The sequence below is a fragment of the Plectropomus leopardus genome, chromosome 11, assembly GCF_008729295.1.
Source record: "Plectropomus leopardus isolate mb chromosome 11, YSFRI_Pleo_2.0, whole genome shotgun sequence".
Lineage (NCBI taxonomy): Eukaryota > Metazoa > Chordata > Actinopteri > Perciformes > Serranidae > Plectropomus > Plectropomus leopardus.
Window position 1 is genome coordinate 1,243,471 of NC_056473.1, and position 26,335 is coordinate 1,269,805.

Sequence of the window (26,335 nt, forward strand, 5' to 3'; positions counted from 1 at the left end):
ACATGCAGCAATAACAGGTCCTCAATATCCTTTTTATTCATCAATAATCAATATCCATTCCCCTACACTGCTGACACAGCTGGAGTGCACAGTGCGTACTTGGTGCAACTGTTTACAGAGAGATATCGTTCATCAGCGTGGATGTTTATATTGCTATAGTTATAGTTATCTTTAACTTTATAGTTCTTGGTGTGGACAGCCCTTTATGCTTATCACCATATTACCATATCCAAAATCCCACACCACATGAGGTCTCATATCACGATATGGCTGTAATATATATTATCCAGCCCGAAGCTGACAAAGTGTTTATTTTAGCTATTTTGGTGCTGTGAAATAATTTATCATTGGGGTCAATAATTGTAAAAGTACTGTAATTTAAATATTTTGCAATTAATTCTCATCACAACTTAAATATAAATGAAACAACTTTATATAGTAAGTTTTATCTCTGCTCTCTCCCTTTATGCTGGTGTTAGGTCCATTGCTGTAACTCAGTCCATCCAACCTGGCAAAACTCTTGATGTCCACATACAGTAACAGTTACTGCTCCCTTGCTGCCCCTTTGCATCAACAGCTCCAGGATGGAACAGGAGGAGGTAGCACCTTGGAAACATTTTGACAGTTTAAGGACACTTTTGTGCCAAAGGACTTTTCAAAACCTTGGACTTCTATCTGAGTGTGGACTGTAGTAGTAGACAGTTCAACTTCAGAAATCGAAACCATCCAGCTGATATGTAAGCAACATACTGAGCACTTTATATCTATCTATCTATCTATCTATCTATCTATCTATCTTTATATCTTTTTTTATATATATATATATATATATATATATATATATATATATATATAACCTTGTTGAATATTCATGATCATTTTGGTCATTAAAATATTAAATACAACTTTTGCCTCGCATGGATTTTTTTCATGGATGTTGATAGTGTTATGTAAATTCATTGGGTTAACAGGCTAATTGATGTGTTTGAGTGATATATTACAAGGAGAGTTGCCAGAATTTTACTGTCAAATAGCATTGAGTTATTTTTTGTACAAATTATGTTGAGTGTATTAAGATTTTAGATTACAGGTTATAGACATTCAGTGTAAGCCGACTAACTAGCCCAATTAACAGTGAAAACAGAACATTATATTATAAATGTTGTATCAAAACACAGTTACATTTAATGGTAAAACTGTCTTTTTTGACATTTTAAGGAAATCTATGAAGAATAAAGCAGACTTTTATATCACATTGTAACACTGTCATATTTAATGGCACAAACTATATAGTATTCATATACTAGTTTTAAATAACAGAAAACTGTTAATTTTACGGTAAAAAAACTGGCAGCTGTGGTTGCCAGAATATTACCGTAATAAATGCGGTAGAACTTTTTCTATTATTACAGTAAAACTGTATTGGTATTGTTGATTTTCAATAATGGTTGGGGTTTAGATCCATATTTTGCCGTATAAATACATTTTTACCATAAAAAATATACTGTTTTGCTGTATAATTAACACAAAAATCATGTTTTTTATATGGCAAAACAATGGGTTTTTTTCTATGTTTTTCTTGTACTTATATGGTAAATTTTGGAATCAAATTCTGACATTAACCGTAAAACCAACAGTTTTAATGTCCTTTTACTCTAATAATAGAAAAAGTTCTACCTTATTTATTACAGTAAAATTCTGGCAACCACAGCTGCCAGTTTTTTACGTGGTTTTTTTACAGTGTTGTATGACATGGTAATTATGTCTGCAGATAGTTTTTTATGTTTTATTTTCGTATTTCCATTCTTATTGGGATATTAACACATTATTAGAAACATCGTCTATTTAAAATACTAACATTTGATATATTAATAACATTATCATATATTGAAAGCACTTCTATTTTAAAAATTTTAAACAAAAAAGAGGGGTTTAAATTATCTTCGATTGTGTTTTCATACGCAGATGGTAAACAAGCAAACAAACATTGTGTGGCACAAGATATTAGCTGCAAGGTAGCAGACATGGACATAGCAATAGCAGCATGAAATCAAGAACAAGGGCTACTGCCTTCAGGAGCAGTGGGAAGTTGGATACTCTATCCTTAAGTGAGGCTAAAATATCCTTTTTAGTTTGGCCTATGTCACATTCAGTTACATGGAGGGGCAGGCTTTATGACCCATACTGCAATCAGACACCAGGGGGCGATCCACATTGAAAAGCTTCACTTTGGGGAGCTATTATGTTGTCCATCTACTGTGTTTACAGTCTATGATCCTGACATTAGCACTGAAAGCACCAGTATGCAATTACAGGCAACACCATATTGACTTAAGTGTCCATTGAAAAAATGATGCTATCAAAGTCAGTTATTAATTTTTTTATTATATTTGCTTTTTAATAATTTGTAGCATTCTGAGTTAAAAAAATTTGTTACAATATGTGATATGTACCCTGGATTATCTGATACAGTTTGACATATTCTGAGATGACCATTCTAGCACATTTATTTCCTGTTGTGAGTGTCATGTGACAAGAAGAAGTAGAACCAGCCAGTTACAGCAGCTGGAGATCAGAAGTGGGCCTGGTAGGCCAGCAGATAGCCATCATTGTACATGTAGATGAGCCTAGTGGTGGGGTTGTAGCTCAGGCTGGCCACTCCTTTGGCGACCTTCTCCATCGGCAGTGCGAGCGTGTTGTCTTCTCTGCCTGACGCTGTGTCGAAGGCGTAGAACACCTCCTCGCTGTATTCGTTCACATAACGAGTGGCATACAGCACACCGCACACCATGAAGGCGTTACTCACTGCCTTCTTAAACAACTTCGTCTCCCATGTCTGTGAGACATTGAGCATCTCAGCCTCGCTGTCCCAGATTAGGCGGCTCACCACAAGATTACCGTGGTTGCCAACAGTGGCGTAGAGGGCCCACAGCCCTGTCTCGTCTGCCTCCACGTCCACATCACTATTGACACGGCAGTCATAGTAACAATATGGGAACTTGTTGTTGAATCCCACGCCAGTGCCCGGCAGTGTCACCCGCTTGACAGTGTTGCTTTTGAGGTCATAGCGGCAGATATCTGCAGAGCGGTAGCAGTGATAGTACAGTGCTTCTCCATACAGAACAGCACTGGGGCCCTCCAGGGTCTTGGTGTCACTGAAAGATGGAGCAAGGGTAAAGTCCTTGTGGTTGGCGGACGCCATGAAGTCTTCATAGGATTGGTAGACCCGCAAGGTGTTGCCCCAGATGTTGCTGTTGAGCAGAGGCTGAACCCAGTAGCTGTTTTTCTGTCCCTCACTGTCCACCTGGGCCTGTTTGCCCCAGGAACCAGAGATGGTACTCTTCCCATAGGGACTGACTTTAGTAATGACAGGATCACTGATGTTGGACATCAGGCCCTTGAGGCAGTATCTGTTCCGGCCTAGAAACACAGAGGAGAAGGTGAACATACAGCACAGTTTATATACTGTCATCAGGATTTTGGCCGCTGGACACCAAGAGGACAGTGATGACATTTAGTATGAAAGTTTTTCAGGTTCAGAATTCACAAGCAAGAAAGCAGAAATAAAACACATAAATGATTGATAAAATTGGTTAAGAACAGAGGTATTTCAAGTCAGTGATTCTTAAATATTTTTTGGGAAAGGTTTGGTTTAAGGAGTTTTTAGACACATCCGGCTGGAAGAAGTACTTCTGTTTGTCACAGACTGACAGACAAAGTGTCCGGCAACAAGGAATCATTGTCCAACAGTTCCTACCTTTTGTGGTTTGAGTCTCACCAAATGTTGTTCTGTTTTTGGAATGTTGTAGTGTTTTGGGAAATATTGTGGTGTTTTGACCATTAGGGCCTCATACTTGACATGTAGTCTTGCAATTTTAATAAGTTTAGAATCAGAACAGTCATGCATGCTGTTTTGGAGCTAGCCTCAAAAAGACATTAGGGAAACTGCAATTTTTGGCACAGTTTTTAGCATTTTTCAGCCATGTAATTAATCACAAGAAAGAAAAAAAGCCCCGGTGCGAAAAATGCCTTAACCCTTACCTTTACCTTTAGACCCAAACCACACTGGACACCACCATATTTTTCTGAAAATTTAGGGACTTGTCTTTTGTCCCCAATTGGATGAGCCATCTCCTATAAACTGATCTTGAGTCTGTTATTTAAGTTCGCTTAAATCTAGGGCTCTACCCGACTAAGAGTTATGCCAGTTGAACCGCATTTGACTGTTGAATATGAATACTGGAAGATTTGTATTGTTTTCAATACAGTTTTAAAGTTTGTACTGACTTGGCATGACAGCTGCATTCACATGCATTGAAGACAGGTTGTAAATGTGCAACCACATTTTTTTGCTTATACTAGATATCGAACCAAAGCCATAGAGTGTGCTATAAACTGTAAATTCACCACTTCTAGGCAGAAGGTCTCTCTTCCCTCCTCTTCTGTGCTGCTCTCTGCATGTCTGCAACTCCCTGTACCAAAGAGTAGCATGGAAGTCAAGACCACTCACTCTGCAGCAAAATCTTGGGACCAAAACTCCCCAGAACTGCACTGCACAGCCCCTTGACTAGCAATAAAAAAAAAAACAAAAAAAAAACGCTCGACTTGAAGCAGTCTCAGTTGACTGAGGGCTCTCCCACTGATGATTCAAATCTCTGACTTTAAGGGGGCCTAATTAAGCCATAAGCTCACACACACACACACACACGCACACACACACACACACACACACACACACACAGCATACATACCTCTGAAGTCTTTGGGGATAGACTTGCAGGACTCTGCGGCATTCTTTAGGTAGCGCAGCTTCTCTTTGACAGTCTTCATGTTGATTGTGTCTGACATTTTCATCTTCTCCACATCTGTACGCAGTTTACCCACCTAACACACACACACACACACATATAGTTACAACATTGTATACGGACAGTGAACATTATGTTCATGGTAAACCTTCACATCAAATTAAAACATTTAAAAAAAGTCCATATTGCCTTCATATGATTTTTTTTATTCTCCTAACAAGAGTTCAGAAAGGCTGATAGTTGCTCTGCAACTACAGTGTTGTGACATACCTCTTTGGAGAGTGTGTGTGTTTGGCTGCTGTTAAACTGGCTGTGGATGGCACTGATATCTGTCTCCAGCTGGCTAAGCTCCTGGCCCAGCAGGTGCAATGACAGGTCTGTGTACAGGCCCTGGTTGTGCAGGTACTGGTGAGGCTCCAACCGTTCTGTCATGTTCTTGATCAGAGCCTGGATCTCAGGGAGCCGCTGGTTGGACAACTTCACCTGCATGGAGGTACAGACAGATGTCGAATGGGTTTCCAGGTTAAAGTACTCATGTTCTGAAATGATCTGCTTTCCATTGGATATTATATCTTCACAAGACAGGCATATTTGTAGAGCTGAAGAGTCTGACATGCCAACAATAATCATAATACTCAAAGTCTAAAAGACATTCTTGTCTTAGTTCTTACCTTTTCCTGCAGGCTCTTCAGCGATACTTCACAGTACTCAACCCGCTGCAGCACGGTCCCATAACTCACAGCAGGGAAGGACCACATTTTGGAGTCCACCTCACAAACACACGATCCATTCCTCTTCTGACCTGTCACATGCTGAGCCTCGCCATCAGCCTAAAGTCACAAATGTATAAAAACACTGGTGTTGGAGATTCATAAGGACAGTAAAGAGACTGCACTTACAAAGAGACTAAAAACAAACAGAGAGAAAGGTGCCTCAGTCTGAAGTCATAAAGTTCTCTATCTTCCACTAACAGGAAGACATTAAGTGTAACTCACTGATGACAGCAGCAGTAGGAGCAGCAGCAGCATGGTTGCAGCTGGGCAGAAGATTGTTGCACTGACAGGGACAGAAGCTGTCAGGACTCAAATCCCCAGCCCCCCTCTTCTTCTCACTGCTTCTTGCTTCTGGTCACTGATAAGTCACCACAGAGTACTCATGTGGATGTGAAACTGGAAAAAAATGTGACACTATGGAGTTTCCCAACAGTTAAGGTCAACGAGTAAGTTCCCCATATCCACGGAGAAGATGTTTGCAAGTACGTCTCAAAACAAAATCTTAAACATTATATTGTAGTAATGTTTTTGGGGTTTTTTTTTTCATATAAGCAAAACACTGACTGACAGATATCTGTCTCTATATATATATCAGATTTTTTTTGGCATCCCAGTCTTAACAACATATGTGCTTTTCCTGGGGTCCACAGGAAAAATAATCCCTTCAGCTGGTTTATGTTATTATGTAAACTCAAAATAAATTGAAAACAATTTTTCACAACTTTGCCCATATTTACATAAACAAATGCACATACACATAAATCAGGTAATTAATTAATTAATTAATTAATTAAGGTAATTTAATAATAATTTTTAAATTTTTGTAATTTAAATTAAATATCTTTTTCAACCATTTGTTTAAAATGTCTCCTTAAAACCAGTCTGATGGAGCAGCCTATCTGGATCACTTTGCTGAAAAAGACAGGGTTCAGGTCTGTTAATATGAAGGTTCATTGGTGACTCTAAACTGACCATAGGTGTGACATGTCAACACATCAGAACCTGCAGATAGCCTTACTGCACCAAATGTTCATTGTTCAAAATAATGCTGGGATCTGTATCGATATCTTTCTTTTGATGCCTTAGGCGATGAAGAGCAAAGAAACAGAGCTTTCATGTGCGCTGCTCCCTGTCACTCAAACTGTGGTCTGTTGCTGCCTGATACTTGGCAGCCGTCTAGCCCAGGAGTCAAGGAATCTTCAGTCAGTAGATACTCCTTCTAATGAGGAAATCAACTTATGTACACACAATCTGAACTGCGTCACCTTAGAAATGTTCATGTGGTAAGATTGTAAAGTCCAACTGTTGCATATCTGTGGTTTGCAGAAAGTACAGCGCCATTTTTTTTTCACACCCTTTACCAGGTCTTGCCACTGAGCTGTAAACTAGCCTGATTTGAATTGTAGTTTGCTTTGGTAAAAGTAGCTGGTGATCATCCAACACATTCTCATTCAAAGTCATCTTTGGTATATTATGCTCTAAGTATACTTCTGCATCTGCTGTTAACTTTCTGGGATGTAGCTACTGTGATGTCAATAGGGGGAGAGGGCAAATGGTAAGGTGTGGAAAAAAAAACATCACATTCAGACAATAAGGATACATGTCACTCCTGCATGAAAGTCCAGGGATTGTTGGACCTATACACTGCCCCTCCCACCTGCCCTATATGCACCGTCATGCTCCTTATGTTATGTCGTTTCCAGCAGCGTTTCATACAGATGCAACAGGTTCTGTCCAGCTGCATTCTGAAGTGACACGTCAGGTGCTGTCCGTTCATCCACTGGTGTATTAGAACACTTCAACTTGTTCTGCCCTGCTACGTTCTCACTTGATGCCACCCTGCAGCATCTCATGCGCATGCGAAAAGTGCCTTTTGGTGTCACAATCTTATGCCAAAAGCACAAAACGGATTAGGGAAAGCAGATAGATTGTAAAGTGTAAAAACAAACATCACATTTAAATAGGAAGTGAACACCTGCATGAAAGTCCAGGGTTCGTTGGACACATCCACCCCCTTCCTGCCTGCCCTATAGGTGCTCTTGCACTCCTTCTGTTACGCCATTACAAACAGCATTTAAACTGATGCAGTTCTGTGGACACGAGAGGTTTGGTCTGGCCTGTTTCTCAAGTGACGCTGCCCATCCGCATATCAAGATGTTACGGCAAGTGCCGTCCATATATCTGGCAGCATTGACAACACCACATCACGTTCTGTCCAGCAGCGTTCTTTGGAATGAGAATGGGCTATGTCATAAGGGATGTGGTAGTAGTCCTTGTAGCACAGAGAAGGGTATGAGAGATTGATCAGTAACCAGTAGCAATGTCCAGTCAGACTACTGTTTGGTCTCCACTGCTTGTTTGGCCTTCTGTATCATCTGGCTGAGGACTCAGGAGAAGCCTGAAATAGCTTTCTGAATAGATGTATTAATGTACCCATTCTCAGTTATGTATGAGGTCATCCTCTCAGCCAGCACTGAATAGAAGTCCTTGCAGTCTACGCTGAAGAGTGAGGTGGTTCTGAAATGGTAAGTGGTTGAGGAGTCACTTCCCTTTGGTGCAATACAGCCTTTTGCCTATTTCCAGCTGGATGGAATGGTGCCCTTCTTTCATATTCTCCAAAACAGCCTCCAAAGTCTTCACAGAAGCTTCAGGCACTTCTTATATACCTTGTAGGCTAAACTACTCAGACCAGGGGCATTTGGACATAGGCTATGATAATGGTGGCGCATGCAGATGCAGCAGCCAGTAGCTCCTCAAATTCTTGCTGCTTTTGCTATATTTTCTATTTTTTTTTCAACTCCATGCTGAAGCACAACTTTCCTGAATGCAGCATACTGCAAGAGGATCTGCACAAACAGCATACTCTGCCAGTCAGACCAGAGGGGAGAACCGTTGGCAAAAGTGCTGGACAAAGAGAGGGAGGAAAGCCAGTATTAGGGTGAGGTTGGCCTGCATAGGACCGAGAGCTGTTCCTCTACCAAGCCTTCTTCTGGCTAATGTCCGCTCGCAAGGTAATAAAATGGATGAGATGCGATTGAGGGTCACTGAGCAACAGGAGATCAGAGATTACTTTGCGCACATAGAGATATGGTTAACTCCTAACATTCTGGATCAAGCTGTTGCACTCGATGAGCAGACTTTGTTCAGAGCAGACAGGTGAGAGGAGACTCCAGTAGGAGGAGTGGAGGAGGGCGTTGCATTTATATAAATTATGCTTGGCTCAAACACAGTTAAAGTGGAAGGACTGCGCTCACCACATGTAGAGTTTTTGGTGCTAAGATGTCATCCATATTTTCTGCCCAGAGAATTCACCAGTGTTTTTATTGTTGCTGTAAACATTCCCCCAGATGCAAATTCAAAAAAATGCAATGCAGGAATTGTATGGTGCCAACAGCAGCAACATCACCAAGCAACTTGATGGAATCTTCATAGCATGTCCAGATCCCCACCAGAGGAAGAAATATCCTGGACCACATGTATACAAATATTCCTGACAACTACAAAGCCCTCCCACCCCTTCACTTTGGCCTGTCAGATCATATTTCTCGGCTCCTTCTGCCAACATATTGTCAGCTGATAAAAAGGGTCAAACCATCAGTTAAAGTTGTTAAAGTGTAGACAGATGAAGCCAAAGCAGCTATACAGGACTGTTTTGAGCGCATGTCGTCACCCCTGAAAAAGGGGAGAAATAATCACGAATGTGATTGCGTGTCGTTTCCTCATCAGGCGTTTAGTGGAATGAGGAAAAACAGTGCAAATTACCCTGAAACGAGATACACAAAAACAGTCAATCACAGATATACTAGCTCAGCCTACTCAGTAGATCACAGACAAGTGCTGTTATATCTCGATTTTAACAATAAAGAATGAAATAAATCATATATGTATATTAAACACTCTTTCAGCTTCTTAAACATTAATTTTAACAAAAAACAGGTTTTTAAGGTATTTCAAATGTTTTTATCCCTTTTATCACTCTTAATGAAAATGTATTACAAATAAACACATTTTATCCTCTATTTAATTTTCAACAACATAATGAACTCAATATTTTTTATTCTAAATTATTAGTGCATAACTTTTCAACTTGTCACATGCACAGATTGGCAAATGTTCAAAGATGCTGCCACTCAAGATAACAAGATCAGTCTTGAAGAATATGCACCTTCCGTGACATCATATATCAGCAAATGTGTTGATGGCGTGGTGATCATGAAGACGGTGAGATTATTCCCCAACCAGAAAGTCTGGATGAATGGGGAGGTGAAGACTCATCTCAGAGCAAAAAAAAACTGCCTTTCAGTCAGGGGACAAGGAGGCATAAAATATCGCCAGAACACAACTGAGAGCTGGCATCAAGGAGGCCAAAAGGAGACACCAGCAGAGAATGGAGAGAGACCTCAACAGCAACAGCACTAAAGATATGTGCCAAGCATTTCAAAATGTCACAGGCTACAGAAGCAGGAGCGCCCCCATCATATGTGAGGCCACGCTGTCGGACGAACCTAGCACATTTTATGCTCGCTTTGACCTCCTCAATAATGACTCAGTTGTGAAGTCTACTCCACCTCCAGAGGACTGGCCACTCTCAGTGACCACAGCAGATGTGAAAGAAGTCCTGCTGACAGTGAATATAAACAAGTCCGCTGGCCCCGACAACATTCCAGGATGAGTACTAAGAACTTGGTTTGATCAGCTTGTTAATTTTATAACTGACATTTTTAACATCTCACTCTCACAAAAGAATGTTCCCTCCTGCCTCAGACAGCCATTATCGTCCCTGTACCCAAAAAAGTCTGCTGTGTCTAGTTTTAATGACTACTGCCCTGTGGCTCTTACCCCCATCCTGATGAAGTGCATTGAGAAAGTGGTTCTCGAGCACATCAAAGGCAACATCCCTGTCAGCCTGGACCCTCACCAGTATGCTTTCAGAACTAACAGATCCACAGATGACGCCTTATCTGCTGCTCTTTTCTCAGTCTTACACAGTCTTCACATGAAGCTGATTGGAAAACTTAACACTCTGGGCTTCAGTACAACACTCTGCAACTGGATACTGGACTTCCTCACATGCAGACTCCAGAGAGTTCGAATTGGCAGTCACACCTCCACTATATTAGTGCTCAACAATGGAGCCCCCCAGGGCTATGTGCTCACCCCCCTTCTCTTTACACTGTATACCCATGACTGCACTCCCAGACATTTGGGGATTTTTTTTATGACATATGTGGACGATGCTACTATCATTGGCCGCATTACAAACACGAATGAGAGTTCATACCGGGAGGAAATCGACAGTCTTGCAGAGTGGTGAACAGAGAACAACATACTGCTCAACATCAGTAAAACCAAGGAGTTTATTGTTGATTTTAGAAAGAAGGAGGCAAAGATGCACACCCCTATCCACATTATTGAAGCTGAGGTGGAGCAGGTGAACAGCTGTAGGTTCTTTGGAATTACTATCACTGAGAACCTATCTTGGTTATCACACATCCCACCTAGGTTGAAAAAGCACAGAAAAGGCTCCACTTCCTATGAAAACTTAGGAGGCTAAATTTCAGAGCAAGATCCTGGTTAACTTCTACAGAGGAGCAATAGAAAGCATACTCAGTGGAAAGCTACAGCGGGTGGTAAAACTGCCCAGAACATCACTGGTTCTCATGTACAGAGCATCAGTGACCTCAGTGAAGTGATGTGTCTGTACAGAGCCCAAAGGATACTGAAAGACATCAGCCAGCCAGACACAGTCTGTTCTCCCTGCTGCCATCTGGAAAAAGATACACAAGTATCTGCTGCAGAACCACCAGACTACAGAACGGCTTCTTTCCCCAGACTGTGAGACTCCTCAACATCCTCCTTTGACACCAAGATGTAGCAGGATTTAGGGTCAACTTTGATTTAAGATTTATTGTCGTGGTTAAACGTGGTTTAAGAAAACTGGTGGTTTAAGAAAACTGACAATAAATCTTCTTTGTACCTTGTACCTTGTATCCTGTTATGGCCTTTCTCACTACCTCTTGAAGTTCTCTCAAGGATGGCTCACTGGTGCTGAACTCGTTGCCGGGTGTATTTGCTCCGTTGGTCCATGAGATGGTACCTAGGGCTTGATTTTTGATTGAGGCCCCACGATACAATAATATCACAATACTTTTGTCATGATACAATATTATTGCGAATTTAAACATGGTGTCATATGCTGAGTATTGCCATGACATATACTACAAATTTATTACCCTTTGCTCAATGGAATATCATGTCCCTTTAGAAAAACATTTGATTTATCTAATAAGAGGAAGTTTTCAGTCTGCTCATCTCACTTAAATAATTTTTATTGCAGCAAAATGTATCCAGTGGACTGAAAAAGCAATTGATTTTAATATTCTAATAGGCTTTAAAAGTTTAATTTTATTTGTAAAATTAAAAATTTAAATAATGAAATAAATCAATACTTATTGTCCCTGCATCAATACAATATTGACAAAATTGACACACAAACATATGATACTGTGCTGCATTGATCTTTTCTGTACTGCTGATTCAGTAGACAGACTATTGATTCTTCAGGTTGTTGGTCCTTTTGGCCTCAGTGATGTGACCTGATGATGGGAAAACCAAACGAGGAAGGGAAGCGTTGACCAAAATGTGTCTTTGGTAAGCACATGCATGTATTTGTGGATGTGGTTACAGGTTTTCAGGAACAGAAAGTGATCACTCTGCACTGAGTGCAGAAAATATCCACAGCAGAACAGCCACATCCAGACAGAAGGCAACATTTTAATTTAATGGTACGCCTCCCTAACCCTCACAGTAAATGTTAAATTCATATTAATAAGCTATTTGGAGAAAGGAAAGAAAATGCAGAGTGACTAGACCGCTCTGTCAGCCCCAGCCAGTTCAATCTTATTTCGAATATAGTCATAACAAAAAGCGGTCTAAATTACAAACAGAGTGCCACACACTTTGGTCACTTTAATTTGAGCTATGCAAGACAGAGGGCATAAAAGATAACACCAACAAAACACAAAAAAATGAGAAAAAACACTGTGAACGGTAGGCAAAAACACCCAAACACACCCAAAAAACACAACTTACGCAAGTCCGTAGTACCTGATGATCCCATTTATGGCTCACCTGGCGACGTGCCTCCCTCACCCCCACAGTTTATGCATATAAATGTTAAAGTCGTATAAATAAGCTTTTTGGAGAGAAAAAATAAAATAAAATAAAAATAAATGCAGAGTGACTAGACTGCTCTGTCAGCCCTGGCCAGTTCAATCTTAAAACAATATGACCAGAAATATATAAATGTTAAGCGAATATAAAATGTTACCCATTAAATGAAAACAAACAAATAGTCCCGGTATGCTTCGACCATAGTTCCAGTGTTTTATATGTTCACTGTCCACCTGTTGGGCTTATCCACGGTACTTATATATTGTTGACAGTTTTTACAGTGTTCAGCGTCTTACATTAATTCCTGATGGGCAGTTTTATACACTTTCACCCATGCCAAACCTCTGTCCCTCTTTGTCTGCTCCCTCTACGATTACTCGGCCGCTCAGAAACTGCTTCACCTCTGCCAGACTGGAGAACTGGTGTTGCTGGTTGTCAAGTGTGAGGGTCATGACAGCCAGATAACGCAAAGCATATTCAATTTTGCTTTTTTGAAGGATACGCCGCAAATCCTCATATTGCCAGCGTTTGCCCTGTACTTCTTGGGTGTAATCTTGGAAAAAGTGGACCCTCATGCCATTCCATGTTATTTGTTTCTTCCTCTTTGCCGCAGCTAAGACAGCCGACTTTGCTTTGTCGCACAGAAAGCAGACGATTACATGCCTTGAGTTGTTTGCAGGTGCAGGGCCTACGCGATGGATTCTGTCGATTTCATACCAGGCATCATCTTTTATATCCAATGCTGCACACAATACGGTTTTCAAAAATCCTTCCAGATCATGACCCTCTGTGCGCTCGCTAACACCTGAGATTCTAACGTTCTGGCGCCGGGAAAATCCTTCCCGAGCCGTCAGCTTTCCTTGCAGTTGTTGTTTCTGCTTTACCAGATTCTCCATAATTGGGTTAGCTTTAGCCTCCTCATTCTCCAACCTGGAGATTCTAGTTTCTGCTTCAGCAATCCTGCCGCAGACGTTGTTAACTGTCCTCTCAGAAACTCAATGCCGTTTTTTACACCATTCATATCTTTGGCCAAGTTCTCCAGGAGAGTTCGGATATTGGTCAGCTCAGTTAACACATTTTCATTCAGAGGAATCTCCAAATTGGCAGGTGCTGCCATCTTAGCCAGATCCAGGGAGTCCGCCGTCGGCTTGCCTCATTGACTTTTGAGAGGGTTTGCAAGTAAAATATTTACTTTTCTGACTCATCTTGATTTGCAAGATCTTTTCCACTTCACTCCACAAAACTTTAACAACTAAAAATAAAAATTTTAAGGGGGATTTTTGTTGAGTAAAAAAAAAAAGCGAAACCAGTTCTATTAAAAATGTATTGTTGCCTTGTCTTTCCAACAATTAATAGAAAAGTATTGATAGTGGTATCAATGCTGCTCGTGCTGTGGCTGCACCTCCAGCTCACCTTGGTCATGGTCATGGTTGTGCTGTTGCTGTGTTCCTGTCTGAGGCTGCGCCTGTGTCGTGGGCCTAGGTTGCGCAGATGCCATTATCCTGCTCGACCTTCTATTGCCATTATTATGCGTCATGCCTCCACTATTAATATAAGCATGGGACTCTTATCAGCAACTTCGACATTTGTAGGTAACATCACATGCTATCATAGAGTGCATTTAGTAATCTTACATCTATCACTGTTGTTATATAATATGCTATTGTTACCATTATTGCTGTGCTTCTCACCCCCTCTTTTTCTCTTTCTCTTTCTCTTTCCTCTTTGTCATTACTGTAATTTAATTGTAATTTATGACATCTATTACACGTCTGTCTGTCCTGGAAGAGGGATCTCTCCTCAGTAGCTCTTCTTGAGGTTTCTTTCATTTTTTTCCCATGTTACAGGGATTTTTTGGGGAGCTTTTCCTTAGACAATGCGAGGGTCTAAGGACAGAGGGATGTCATATGCTGTAAAGCCCTCTGAGGCAAACTGTGTTTTGTGATAATGGGCTATATAAAAAAATTGAATTGAAAATTGAATTGATAAAGACTCAGATCATTAAGGAGTCTCAAAATGGTATCAATACGTATATATATATATATATATATATATATATATATATATATATATACGTATATATAACAATTTACAGTCCCCATCCCTATTCAAAGCTAAGCCTGAGACATTTTTCACACTCCTAATTCAGATACAGTAGATAAGACTATGGATTCATGGATTCATTCTGGCCTGAGTGATGTGACTCAACGATGGAAAATCCAAATGAGGTAGGGAAGCAGTGACCAAGACCATGGTTCTTTGGAAAGTGAACAGATGTATCTGTGGATGTGGTTACAGGTTTCAGGAACAGAAAGTGATCACTCTGCACTGAGTGCAGAAAATATCTACTAATAAATACCACGTTCAGACAGAAGGCAACATTTCAATTTCATGTTTAATTCTGTGGTTTGTGAAAGCATAATGTGTTTGATTAGCATGTCTTGTGCATGCTAAGCTCTTTTCATAGTACCTCAAGTACAATAAACATGTTCAAACCAATACATGAGGGGTTTTGTGCCTACACCTAACCAAATGTTCATCTCAGCATAAAATTAAAAATTTAAACATAAAGTTTCAACATATCTTCTACATAAATGTACAAATTTACCAAACAAAAGCAACATATCCTTGTTTTACTAAAACACACAAAGCCAACATTTATACTGGTGACTGGGTTGAAATGATACATAATCCAATACCGTCTTTGTAATTTATTTTGGCCCATAAAAGAACACTGGGGCGAACAGAAGAATGTGTGCAGGAGGACCAACCACAGTTGTATAAAGAGCAAGAAAGTCCACAGGATGGGAGCAGTGATGGGTAAGCAATCACTTTCAATCAGAATCCTGCTGTTTGTGTCTCATCAAACCAAAAGTCAGGTGAGCTATTTCATCAACAACTATGTGCTAGTATGTGTTGCATACTTTGCAAGTGACATATTTTATGTAACATATTGCATGTACAGCATGTAATGTTACATTATGTTAGTAACAAATATATACGTAAATAAATACGTATTTTAAGCCAAATCTTGATGTTTTTTTTTTTTGTTTGTTTGTTTGTTTTGTTTTTAAAATCTAACCACAGTCTTTTGTTGCTTAAACCTAATCACCTACTTTTCTTCCCCTAACATAAGGAAGTAAAATAAAACTTTTTTTTTTTTACGTATTATCTCAGTATATGTTGTGTGAGTATGCAAATAATGTACAGCTAGAATTACCATCACATGGTTGTATGCCTCAGCTCATCAGTCAAGTTGCACTTAAGTTTATGTTTTTGAAAACATGGATGCTTTGCACACATCTTCCCCCTGGCAGCACAGAAGATCTCTACAATCAGCACAGTTTCAAGGTTAGTGTCGCCAATTCATTGTCTGACTGAATGTCTGCCCTTCTGTTCCTGAGATATGATGTTGAACAATAGCTAGAAAAGTGTTTTTATTGAAAATTTTGATGTCAAAAACACGTTAGCACTTCATCATTTTATCCTATTAGAAATATGTTTAAAATTTGAGCGTACAAATTCTTGAGTTATGGCCAAAAACATGTTTTTTGACCTGTGATCTTTGGCCACCAAATTCTAATCATTTCATTCTCGAGTCCAAGTTGACCAGTGGCGTGTCCAGACTTTTTTTTTACAGGGCTTGCCCAAGTAGAGAACTGACCTGTGCAGGGGTGGCATGAAGCATGAGTGTTGCTGCAGGCACACACGTTGGCATATCTTTAATTTACAATTTTTATCTCCACTCCCCATACCTACTTTCATTGCTTACATTGCAGTGTTTGACATTCCAACACATTCTCATTACGAAATTGTCATATGTTACTGCTCTGTCAGGACCTGCCACATCTACCAATGATGTTTTAGTTATCCTTCTGCATAAGCTGTTTACACTGTGGGATGACGTTACACTGATGTCAACAAATGCACATGGTGGGATGACGCAGCCCATTACTGTGATGTCACAGCATGCAGAAAGCAGCTGTCATGATCAAGGTCAAGTTATCTTACCTTTATCCTTACCTTATCTTTATTTTGTTCATTTCATTTTATGTCTTGTGTTTCCTGTTTGTTTTACTTTGAAATCACTAACCCCTGTCTCTGTTTCAGGTGTGTTCCTGTCTGCCCTGCACCCTGATTTTTGCCTTTGAGGACTGGTTTCGTGTGTTCGGCATTTGAGTTCCTCTTTTGGTGACTTGTTCATGACAGCAGCACAGTTCTTATGTTTACACAACAGCGTGGACTGTCACGATGGTTGGCATTAGGCAACAAAGTTATGGATGGTTAGGTTTAGGCAAGAAAAAAACACACACATCCACACAGGAAGCGAACTCCAAAGTCTTGCACAAAAGTCAGTTGTTTGTAGAACCCATTCACCTCCGTGCCCAGCTGCTTGCCTTGTGTTCTTGTGCTCCCTTTATAACATTGTTACTTGCAGTGATATTACCCAACGCTGTCCTTAAGTGTTTCATGAGCACACAACCAGTTACGTCAGGCCGCGTTCTCATGTGACACCCATGCACGTTGCATGAGGATGCGCATGGTGCCCTCTGGCCATCCACCAGCATATAATAACAATGCCACTGGTTCTGTCTGATCGCGTTCTCATCTGACAATGTCCAGCATTTAGTTTAAAAGACAAATATAGACTTACCAATCACAACAAAGTAGAGTGACATCGTACAAATGTAGACACTACTCTGGCATATTACTGCCACTCAGGTTTAAGACTGAATTGCAAGACTTAAGCTTATTTTCCAAACAATTTACACTGACTGGGCAGATAGCCAATCATAATGGGATGGCATCTAAGATGGGCAATCAGATTTCAGGGGTGACCCATGCCACCTGAGCCTACTCCCTAGACATGCTCCTGAAGTGGATGGTTGTGTTTATTTGAGGAAACCCCTGCAAGGCCTTCTTCAGATATGGTGTCCCAAGAATGAGACAAATTCAAGGTCACAATGAATGACATTTGACCTATGACCACCAAAATCTGATCAGTTCATCCTTGAATCCAAGTTAGTGCCAAATATGTAAAAAAGCCCTGAAGGTGTTCCTGAAATACCATGCTCACAAGAATGAGACAGACAAGGTCACAGTGATCTTGTCCTTCCACCAAAATGGAATGAGTTCGTCCTTGAGTCCAAATGAATATGTGTGCCACATTTGAAGAAATTCCCTTTGGACATTTGCAAAATATTGTGTTCACAAGAATGATATGGATGCAAGGTCACAGTGATCTTGACCTTTGATCTATGACAACCAAAATCTAATCAGTTCATCATTAAGTCAAAGTAAACATTTGTGCCAAATATGAATTCCCTCAAGGTGTTCTAGAGATATCATGTTCACAAGGATAAGATAGATGAGGTCACAGTGGCCTTGACCTTTAACCTTTGACCACCAAGATGTAATCATTTCAGTCCAAGTAGACTTCTGTGCTAAATTTGAAGATATTTCCTCAAGGCATTCTTGAGATATTGCAGCTGCATATGCTAATGTGTGTAAAAACAACAGTGCAGTGTGTGCACAGTTTAAGCTGTTGTCAGTGAATAAATGCTACAACTCCTCATGACCCAAGCAAGTGGACCAGCTGTTACAATGACAATATTTGATCTTAACTTAAGATGAGATGTATGTTTCTGTTATTGTTACTGTAACAATTATTAACACTTGTTAATTATTGTTCATGGTTTAGTTTTTATTGATTATGTGAATGTGTGATGCGAATTTGTAAATAGTTTTTTAAGATTATTATTATTATTTTTTTATTTTATTCAATAGGACAGCTACAGCGTGAGAGGGGGACAGAGAGGAGATGACATGCAGCAAAGGGCTGAACCTGCGCCACTGCAGCAAGGACATAGCCTTTGTACATTGGGCACCCACTTTAAGCAGGTGAGTTAATGGGCACCACTTGTAAATAGTGTTTTTAATTCATATTTATATATCAAAGCATACTTCAAACTGTTAAGAGCTAATGTATCGATTTCAAATTAAAATTGGCCTTTGCAATTTAAAAAAATCTATTCTTTCACATTGACAATCATTTTGTGCTTTATTTTGAAAAAGTATAATTTTTGCATCAGAAAAAAAGACATTACCCAACCTTCTTCAAAATATTTTAAGTAATAGCTTTCTGTATTTATGGAATTTTTATCTTGTCATGAAAAATATTCTGTGTTGCTGCAATCTCAGCCGCAGCAAGGAAGTGATCACATTCTAAGGAAACGTGACTCTTTGCACACACACACACACACACACACACACACACACACACACGCCTATCACACGAGCACATTTACTCCTTTACATGCAGAGGTTAGTGGGAGTGTTCACAAGTTAGAAGCTCCTGCTAAGATCACACACACACCGTGCTCAGGGACTGATTCATTCACCACTGCTCTCTAATCCAACATGAAGCTGTGTGAGATCCTTCCACTGTTTGCTCTGTTCACCTTTACTCAACAGGTAAGAAAAAACAGTAATACAGTTATAATTTCTTTTAAATTATGGATACAAATGATAATACACTGCCCATTTTAAATGAAGATTTATTTAGTATTTATCTTTTTTACATGCCACATTTATTGTTGTTTATTTCAAGGCAACGTCACCACAAGATAAGTGTGCATGTGAGTTGATTAATTCAGAGAAGGCATTCCCTCATGACAAATTCAGCACAGTGGAGGACCAATCATCAAAATGCAACAGCAACATCACCCCACAGAAGGTAAGTAGCTGTGTTTTTCTCTAAACTTCACTGTCAAGAGCACAACTTCTCTGAGCAGCTGTAAAGCTGTTCTAATAATTACAATAATAGTAGTAAACAGAGTCCCATATGAATGCATTATTGCTGCTGAAGTTGTGAGTAATGTGTGAGCACAGTGTGGATCTGTCTGCAGACTATGGAGATGGAGAGTCTGCTGCTTGGTTTGGAGCGTCGTCTGCCGCAGCTGCAGGAAGACGTGTCGATGCTGGAGAGGGAAGATGATGGAGAGCTCTATGCAGTTGTCAGCCTGCAAGTGATTGAGAATGAACTGAGGGAGATCAATCAGCTCATCGACAGGCTCAACAGGACCACACTGGGAAACCAGCGTCTAACCAACGATTCCACTAAACAGGTAGAGTCAAATACCAGCTGCTCAGCACTGATATCATTCAAGAAGGCAGCATCTGTGTACAAGCCTGCTGGATTTCACTATCTATAGATTAAATTAAACATAGAAATATTTAGTGTAATGTTCTTTAACCCTTTGAAACCTGAGCAAATTGTCTTGATTACTTTCAAATATGAAAAAAGGCAATGAGCAACTTATAGAAAGAAATAACCCAAAAATTAGCAACAAATTAGAAAAAAGTACAAGAAAATTCGAGGGAATAACAGAAACAAAAAAGGAAACAAGGAAATGATCATTACAATAATTCTGTCACATAACTTTAAATATAGAATTATAATTATAGTTTTTGCAACATTTTTCCCTAGCTCTAAAAAAATAATGTCCTAAATCTACATTTCTTGTGAAGTTGCTCATGGCAGTGTTTCATATGTTTTCAAAAGAAATCAATCTAATTTGCTCGGTGCTCAGAATACCTGTGTGAGGCCTCTAAACACAGCACAAGAAGATCAATGTCAATCCAGGTGTTAAAGGGTTAAAAAGTGTTCCTATGAAAAAAATAATTTTGCAGATAGATTGTTGTTGTGAAGGACCTGGGGGATGCAGCCCATTGGCTGTCACTGCTCAGTCTCATCTACTTCTTTCAACCTAGGGCATTCCTCTGCAGGTGCAGGTTGTTAGTAATTAAAGTTCAGAGTTCGCAGGAGTCCACGGGCAGAATGAATTCTGAAACACATGTCCGATTAATACTGTAAATTCTAAAACATGCAATGAACAAATAAAAACATGTACAACAACCATGCCATAAAAGTTAATAATTAAAATAATTCTTACCAAACACGGACAGTAAACACTTGTTTTCTACCTTATGAAACATACGAAATAAAAAAGATTCCACATCTGCAGACTAGACAATACTTTCTTCATCATAGTGACATCACTAAGACTCAGTACGATTTGAAATGTGTACCTTTGCTGTCATCTGGTGGTATCACAAGTGACAACAGCAGAGAGGTATGATAATCATACCAAAAAGTACAAATAGTAACTAACTAATGTATTCTACATGAAGATTTGAGCCCCTGTTGACCCTGTGGACCTGTGTATGCATCAGTCAGAGCTCATACAGAGTATATGGACTCACACCTTTATACAGAGCTGTAACACTACAGTTTTTTTTATTATTTCGAAAACTAATTCTATATGGTAGTTGTTTTATCAAAATTAGCAACATATTAATTGTTGTGAATTTGTAATTTGAAATTGATGACTTTTGATTAACTTTTGAGCTGATTGTCTCTCTTCATCAGTGTATAAGTCAGCGCAGCTTCACTGTGTGTGTATGTGTCTGTTTGTGTGTGTGTGTGTGTGTGTGTGTGTGTGTGTGTGTGTGTGTTGCGCTGCTCAGCTGGAGGAACTGAGAGCAGAGATGCAGGAGCTGGAGACGTATGATACCATGCAGGTGATAAAGACACAAAAATCCAACCTACGCCTGAGGAAAGACCTGGAGCAGTGCAGGACTGGAGCTCACACCATCACCCATCCTACCCAGCCTCCACATGGTGTGCCCCTAAATCACACTAAGCTCCAGAGTGTGGGGAATTATGTTTTTACTTCTCTTTCCTCTCCACTGGAGGCCAGCAGATAGATGACACATCACTCTGGTTGTGTAGCTTTTGCATCTTGATCTTCATAAATTCACATTGTCAACTCACAGAAACTCTCCTGATCTAATTTGTGTTTATAATGAGCTGCCTTATGTTTTACCCACAAGCAGTCAGATGTGGTCAGTTCTTAATACACACAACATCAGATGTCCCACAAATGAGGCCTTTCACAGCTTTGGAGGGCCTTCCTCACTAGGAGCCTATACACCCTAGAAATGAACTGTGGCAAGCTATCAGCACCTTTTACCATAATTAAGAAAGAATTAACAACCAGAGGATGCCTCACTCAAGCAGCTGTACTTATTTAACCCTTTGAAACCTGAGCATTTGGCTTTTTTTTTCTTTTTTTCAAAAACACGAGAATAAGGTAACAAGCAACTTAACAAAAAATGGCCCCCCGAAAATAGTAAGAAATTAGTAAAAAGATACTCCTTGTGGGTTTTTTTTTTCTTGTATTTTCGAAAGATCAGGTTTCAAAGGTTTACATGGTTGTAAAAAGTGTTGTTGGTCCAGGTAAAGGGTTAATGCAATTTCTTTGTCTCTTGTTCTAAGGTTACTGCCCCCACGGCCAATTTGTGAACATTACCAGGCCAAGGTTGCACACAGCAGGAGAGTACCCTGGCTCCTACAAGTATGGAGCCTGGGGTCAGGATCCCAAGCCAGAGGCGGGGAGGGAGAGATGGTATTGGTTGGTAATGTTGACCTCTGGCAACAAATTCTCCAATTATGTCCGTCTCTACTCCAGCCTAAGCTCTCTCATCGTTGGGGTGAGCCAGCCAGGTAAACTGCTCATGCTGTTGGTCTCTGTGTAGGGTACTGGGATTTGCAGTCAGCTGAAGTCTTTCTGGTATTCTTCCTCTAAAGAACATGAACAAATGTGAAACTACAAAACATCCATCCATCCATTTTCTTCTACTTATCCGGGGGGCAGGTCACGTGGGCAACAGGTGAAGCAGAATATTCCAGACATCCCTCTCCCCAGCAATGCTTTCCGGCTAGTCCTGGGGGATCCCAAGGGGTTCCCAGGCCAGACAAGATATGTAATCCCTCTAGTGGGTTCTGGGTTGGCACGGGCCTCCTACCAGAAGAACATGCCTGGAACACCTCCAACGGGAGGCACCCAGGAGGCATCCTGATTAGATGCTAGAGCCACCTCAACTGCCCCCTTTCGACGCAAAGGAGCAGCGGCTCTACTCCAGGCTCCTTCCGGATGTCTGAGCTCCTCACCCTGTCTCTAAGGCTGAGCCCAGCTACCCTGCAGAGGAAAATCATTTTGGCCACTTGTATCCACAATCTAATTCTTTCGGTCACTACCCAGAGCTCATGACCATAGGTGAGGGTTGCAACATAGATAAACTGGTAAATCAAGAGCTTCGCCCTCTGGGTCAACTCCTTCTTCACTGCAACGATCCGGTGGAACGCCCGCATAACTGCAGCATGCAGTAATGCGGCAGTTCTACCCTCACTCGTGAACAAGACTCTGAGATACTTGAACTCCTTCGCTTGGGGCAACAACCTTTCCCCCACTAATTTATCAATCCATTGTTTTCTGGCAGAAAACTATGGCCTCAGATTTGGAGGTGCTGACTCTCATCCCGACCACTTCACACTCGCCCGCAAAACTGCCCCAGTGTATGCTGAGGGTCACGGTGTGATAAAGCCAACAGAACCACTTCATCTGCAAAAAGCAGAGATGTAATTCTGAGGTCCCAAAACTGGACCCCCTTCTCGCCCTGGCTACACCTTGAGATCCTGTCCATGAAAATCACAAACAGGATTGAGAGACAAAGGGCAACCCTGGTGGAGGCCAACACCCACTGGGAATGCATTTGACTTCACGCAGAGTATGCGGACACAGCTCTCACTTGGTTACACAAGGACCGGATGGCACGCAATGACCCCGGTACCCCGTACTCCCGCAGTACATCCCGCAGGACTCCCCAAGGGACACGGTCATAAGCCCTCTCCAAATCCACAAAACACCTGTAGACCAGATAGGCAAACTCCCACGCCCCCCTCCAGCAGCCTCGCAAGGGTAAAGAGCTGATCCGTTGTTCCACAACCAGGACAGAATCCACATTGTTCCTCCTGAATCCAAAGTTCGACAATCGCTCGGAGCCTCCTTTCCAGCACCCTGGAGTAAACTTATCCGGGAAGGCTGAGCAGTGTGATACCCCGATAATTGGAGCACACTCTCCAGTCCCCTTTTTTAAAAATGGGAACCACCACCCCGGTCTGCCACTCCACAGGCACTGTACCTGACCTCCACATGACACTGAAAAGGAATGTTAGCCAAGCCAGCCCAATAATATCCAGAGCCTTCAGCATCTCAGGGCGAATTTCATCCACACCTTGCGCCTTGCCGGCAAGAAGCTTTTTGACTACCTCAGCAACCTCTGCCAGAGCTATGGATGAAGAATCCCTCGAGTCTTCAGATTCTGCCTCCTCCACAGAAGACGTGATGACTGGGTTCAGAAGTTCCTCAAAGTGTTCCTTCCACTGCTCAACAATATCCCCGGTCCGGGTCAGCAGTTTTCCTCCCCCTGCTGAACACAGCCTAAGACAAGCCCTGCTTTCCTTTCCAGAGATGTATCACGGTTTGCCAGAACTTTCTTGAGGCCAACCGAAAGTCCTCCTCCGTGGCGTCCCCAAACTCCTCCCACACCCGAGTTCTGGCATTAAAGAAGAGTACTGTATTGGATTTAAACCGTTAATTTCCCTTCTACAGTATTTACAAACAGAAGGATGAATTACTGTTTTTCCTTATTAATAGTAAGAAAGACAGAATATAGCTATACTTTGTCCTTTAAAATAGTATGGTAGGAATACAATTGACTGCTTTTTTTAATATTTAACAAATTATTACTATATTGACTTATGATTACATTTGCTCCTTCCTCTCCTGCTCCTTCTTGTTCTTCTTTCAGGTAATGTCCAGATCCATTCCTCCAACCCAACCACCAACACCATCCAGGGTCCAAATGTTGTCATGTATGGAGGGGCCTTGTACTATAATTGTTATAACCAAGATGCCGTTTGTCGATTCAACCTCACCACCAAAACTGTCTCCAACTTACAACTACCCAAAGGCACAAGGTTTGCTGCTTTTAAGATAATTTTCTACAAAACATAATAACACCATAAAACTAATAGCCACTGAACTCAGCCACTGAACAGGCTTATATTTGGGATAGGTATCTATAGGACGGGCTTTTAATTTCTTTCACATAAATTTTTGCTCAGCAAAGATGGAAATGCAAGCAAACTGTTTCTTCAAACCTCTTTTTTGCATCTTTCTTCTTTACTTTGCCAGTGTTGCTTCTTCTTTGATGCTTATGGTTTTAAGTAAATTGAACTGAAGGACTGAATTGAGAGAATCCTGCCAAGCTGACCATGTGTGCAGCATTTCCATATTGACAAAAGTTTAAACACTAATATTTGTATGCGTAATCTAAGCATCTAACTAACATTATCTGCAGCAGGTAGCCAACAGCCTGCTTATATACATCCAAGAAACTCCCATAAAGATGAAATACATAGTAACTGGGCCTCTAATTGAGACAGGCCTTTATTTTTCAAAATGTGTCGCCACAGCAGGCTTGTAAAAGGCAGTCAGAGTCTCATTGGAACTAGGCTTATATTTTTATTATTTATGTGAGTTTTACAGTAGCCATAGAATCTTCAACATTTGCATGGAAATGTTTAAAAAATAATTTGAAGAATGGGAGATAAATCAAATCAACCTGTGTAAACCTGTTGTTTTTTTTCTTCTCAGGTATAACTCAAAGGGTAACTTTTGTCACCTTGATGAATGTTACCAGTTCACCGATCTGGACCTGGCGACAGATGAGTCAGGCGTCTGGGTGATCTATACCACCACCCAGGACTTTGGCAACTTGGTGCTGTCCAAGGTGGAGGAGACTGAACCACTGAGGCTCAGCCAAACCTGGCGCACCTCCGTCTACAAGCAGGGGGTGACCAACACCTTCGTAGTGTGCGGTGTGCTCTATGCAACGCGGTACATCGACAAAGATGTGGAGGAGGTCTTCTATTCGTTTGACACCAGGACGGGGTTGGAGAGGTTCAACGTCGGCGTCTTCATCAACAAGATGTCTCCTAACATTTATGCCCTGAACTACAGCCCTGTGAACCAGATGCTACATGCCTACTGCGACTCCCTCATGGTCTCCTATAAGGTTTTGTTCAATTAAATGGATAATGCTGATAGTTTCCACAAAAGCCTGAAATGCCCATATCTAAATAATGGATGAAGTAATAGTGATCAACATGAAATAAAGGTGACTCCTTAATAAAGCCCAACAAATATTAGAGGGGGTGCAAAATTACCTGTACCATACATGGTATGCATGGTAAATTTGGAAAGACCTGCATAGATTAATAGCAGATTAATTTATCTACATAGATTGTGGAAACATTGCATAAGGATTGTCGATAGACGATTTTTTAATATGGAAAGTTTTGTAAAGTCTATGGGATTGTCCAGAATCAGTCTAGCTGCATCAGGTGAGGAAGATATGTTAACAACATGTTGTCAAAACCTAATAAAATTTATTTTTAACAGTTTGAAATTCACAAATGTATGTAGCTGTTGATGTTGTCGATGTCTCATTACAATCTGGTCACCATGGTTGACATCTGTCTTAGAAACCTATAGTTGATTGTATATAGTTCCCCTAGTCAAATTGGCATGATTTATTTTAAAAACATGGGAAGAAGGCAATGAGCAACTGAACTAGAAATGATTAAAAAAATCTGCAAGAAATGAGTGAAAT

The 26,335-nt window shown here is 40.7% G+C and overlaps 2 protein-coding genes across 2 annotated transcripts; one reads left to right on the forward strand and one right to left on the reverse strand.

The window, feature by feature from the left end:
* Positions 1–2,364: 2,364 nt before the first annotated feature.
* On the reverse strand, positions 2,365–5,905 carry LOC121950279 (olfactomedin-like). The gene is made up of 5 exons (XM_042496223.1): positions 5,804–5,905; positions 5,480–5,638; positions 5,079–5,291; positions 4,752–4,884; positions 2,365–3,420 (listed from the first exon to the last, which is right to left on the reverse strand). The coding sequence occupies exons 1-5, from the start codon at positions 5,834–5,836 to the stop codon at positions 2,573–2,575; spliced, it is 1,386 nt and encodes a 461-aa protein (XP_042352157.1). The 5' UTR covers positions 5,837–5,905; the 3' UTR covers positions 2,365–2,572.
* A 13,172-nt stretch (positions 5,906–19,077) lies between these two features.
* Positions 19,078–26,131, forward strand: LOC121950032 (olfactomedin-4-like). Its single transcript, XM_042495935.1, has 7 exons — positions 19,078–19,228; positions 19,365–19,490; positions 19,663–19,881; positions 21,284–21,437; positions 22,095–22,322; positions 24,470–24,638; positions 25,318–26,131. Exons 1-7 carry the CDS (start codon positions 19,175–19,177, stop codon positions 25,751–25,753), a joined length of 1,386 nt encoding a protein of 461 aa, XP_042351869.1. The 5' UTR covers positions 19,078–19,174; the 3' UTR covers positions 25,754–26,131.
* Positions 26,132–26,335: the final 204 nt, after the last annotated feature.